The sequence below is a fragment of the Cololabis saira genome, chromosome 11 (genome assembly GCF_033807715.1).
Source record: "Cololabis saira isolate AMF1-May2022 chromosome 11, fColSai1.1, whole genome shotgun sequence".
NCBI lineage: Eukaryota > Metazoa > Chordata > Actinopteri > Beloniformes > Belonidae > Cololabis > Cololabis saira.
In genome coordinates this window covers 15,497,236-15,500,258 of record NC_084597.1, presented here as the reverse complement: position 1 = coordinate 15,500,258, position 3,023 = coordinate 15,497,236, and the positions used below count along the sequence as shown (strand labels likewise).

General features: G+C 43.5%; 1 protein-coding gene across 1 annotated transcript; it reads right to left on the bottom strand.

The window, feature by feature from the left end:
- Window positions 1-454: 454 nt before the first annotated feature.
- LOC133454893 (E3 SUMO-protein ligase ZBED1-like) lies at window positions 455-2,039 on the bottom strand. Its single transcript, XM_061733610.1, has 2 exons — window positions 1,431-2,039; window positions 455-1,106 (listed from the first exon to the last, which is right to left on the bottom strand). Exons 1-2 carry the CDS (start codon window positions 1,820-1,822, stop codon window positions 455-457), a joined length of 1,044 nt encoding a protein of 347 aa, XP_061589594.1. The 5' UTR covers window positions 1,823-2,039.
- Window positions 2,040-3,023: the final 984 nt, after the last annotated feature.

The following is a 3,023-nucleotide window of genomic DNA, read 5'->3' as shown; positions in this document are numbered from 1 at the left end:
TCATGAAACCATGGCTTAGAGGTAGGAAACAACTTCAACAACAAGTATTAAGAGGAATAAAGTAACATAGTGCTTACTTTAAGAGCTCAATATATCAGGTCACTCTCTTATGCTACTTCAAAAATAAATAATAGCACCATTAGCAAAACAACCATACTAATCCTAACTTGAAATAACAGCAATCAAGTGATATGTAACACTGGTGTGAAATTTGTAATTCGCTTATGACAAACAGAACAGTCCAAAACATAGAAAGCCACAGTAGGATATTTGTAACATTTCCAAGCTTCAAATGAAGAATGTAATCCTCATAATTCACCTGTACAGCACAGGGGGGGGGGGGGGGGGGAGACAATGTCCCAATGACAGTAAAGTGAAATGAAAAACAAAACAAAAAACAACTGCATTCATTAGACATGAAATCCTGAACTGTCTGAGTTCTAAGTTTTCTCTCCTATTTCTTTTCTTTGAGCCAATTGCTAACACAGACCAGCCTGGTGACAATATCAGTGGACAGTGCTGCTCTCTTCTTTTGCAGAATGTGACCAGAGAGTGAGAACAGTCTTTCACATGGTACCGTCGTTGCAGGTGTAGCCAGATATTTTTGTGCCAGAGGTGCCAAGCTTGGGTAGGCCCCTGCGTGTCCAGACCACCATTTCAATGGACAATCCTCTATGGAGATGCTGGGCTCACCTCTGTACCGATCCACAGACATGTCAGATGCAGGGTCCCCTTCTTCATCTGAATCTGACGCAGCTAACAGGAGGCTCATCTTCTTTTTAGTTGGATCTGGCTCTGTTTCTCTGTGAGGCTCAGACTGCTGGGAACTCTCTTCTTTAATTGACTTCCAGACTCCTTCCCTTTCAGATCTGGGAAGGCATTTCAGATCTTTAAATCTGGGGTCCAGCGCCGTTGCCACTTTCAACCACTGGACATTGGTGCTTTCTTTCCGCTTTGACAGGTCAGACGTGAATGCCGCTTTAAAACGGAGCACATAGCCTGGATCATCGTCAGAACCCTCCATCACTCGGAACAAATGGCACAGTGCAGGCAGGACCACAGAGCAGGATATGTACTGTTCTCCTCCCAAAAGCTCCGTCACATACCTGCCATGAAAAATAAAGTGCAATTAATTGCCAGTTATAAAAGAGAGAAAAATGAGGAAATCCTGCACACTGTTAAGTAATAAAATTTAGAAATTAATTTTTAGAGCCTAACAGTGTGTAGGCCTTCCTCCTTTTCATCTTGCAGTGTTTATATTCATATAACCACTACAACTGTTGAAACTAGAACAGCAGCATGATTTACTTTTTGCAATAAATTATCAGTGATCAAAGAGAAAGTAATAAATCAACTATTTTATCATTTTCATATCATTTACAACAAAATAAATTCAAAATATTTGTTGTTGTGATTTTTAAGTAGCTTACCTGCACGGTTCAAGGAGTATTTCAAGCTTTTCGATCTTCTCCAGTTCAGCATTTGTCAGCATGGCTGGTGTGCTTCTTTGTTGATGAAGCTCAAGTGTAGCTCTGACTGCATCCTTGTTTCTGAGAAGCCGGGTGATCATGCTGACAGTGGAGTTCCACCTGGTGGAAACATCCTGGATGAGGGGCTCCTGTTGCTGTCCAGACTCTTCTTGTTGTCGTCGCAGTTCTGCTGAATTTGCTGGACTGTGCTTAAAATGTCCGACAAGTTTGCGACATTTTGCCAAGACATTCTCAAGACCACTGTCACGGATTGCCATGGTGATGGATCTCTGTAAACTGTGCGCAATGCACGGCATGTGTTCGTATGGCAGGAGTCTTGCTGCTGCTGTCATATTACGGGCACTATCGGTGCCAATTGTTGTCACCTTCCCTGCGACATTCCACTGCTCTGCAATTTCGGAAAAATGTTGGGCACATGTTTCTGCAAAGTGCCGTTCTTCTGTATGTCGAACCGTTAAAGCAAACGAGTGCAATTTCCAGTCAATGTCTATGTGGTGAGCAGTAACTCCAAGATAATTGTGGTTGCTTACCGACGTCCAGTGATCCCCAGTTAATCCCACACCATTTGCATTTTGCAGGAGGTTCATTTTAGCTTCTTTCTCAGTTTCATATAGCTCCTGTATGTGTGTAACAATTGTTCCCCGCGAAGGTAAGGTGTACGCCTGGTCAGAACATGCCAGCCTGATAACATCCCTAAGACCTGAGTCTTCTACGATGTTGACTGGTCTGCAGTCAGTTGCCACCCATTTAGCGATTGCTTTAGTTAACTTCTTCGACGTACTTTCATCCAGAGGTCTCCGGCGACTCTCGCACTCCAAAATGGTATTTTGGCGGAGCTGGGGTTCGCTTGGCTGGGGTGTGTCTGCTGCACCTGGGTGTTTAGCATGAAGGTGGTAACTCAAAGTCGATGTACTGCGGTGGTAGTTAAATTCCTTTTGACAAAGGTTGCATTTTACTTTTGACCTGTCAACTGAACCGTCTAGACATTTTTTATAGTTAAACAAGCCGTTCAAAACTCCAGCAGCACTCTTTCTTTCCATCACGGTAAGTTTACTTTAGGAAACAGCAAACATGGCGCTACAGAGGAGTCTTCTTCTTCTTGAGGTTTATTGGCGGTTGGCATCCAGTTTTTTCCGGTGCATTACCGCCCTCTTCTGGATCATTACAGAGGAGTCGACTACGGGTGAGTAGAAGGGACAAAAAGGTTTGCGATTAAAATGCGATTAAAAGAAAATAACGCATTATGGATTGCATTAATCTAATCGCGATTAACGCGTTAACGCTGACAGCCCTATTTTTTTCCCTTTCAACCATTCCTGCGTGCTTTTGGAGGTGTGCTTTGGGTCTTTATCTTGCTGGAGGACCCATGATCTTTGCCTCAAACCATGTTTCCTTACACTCGGCAAGGCGTTTCACTCTAGAATTGCTTGATAATCTTCTGATTATCTTCGGAGACAAAGGAGATCATCGTTGACTTCAGGAGAGTACACATCCAGCACCCTCCTCTGGCCATTAACGGGACAGCTGTGGAGA

Coding starts and splice junctions, on each gene's coding strand:
- LOC133454893 (XM_061733610.1), bottom strand. CDS start 1,822: ATGACAGCAGCAGCAAGACTCCTGCCATACGAACACATGCCGTGCATT. Junction 1,107..1,430: donor ATACTCCTTGAACCGTGCAG/GTAAGCTACTTA, acceptor TTTTCATGGCAG/GTATGTGACGGAGCTTTTGG.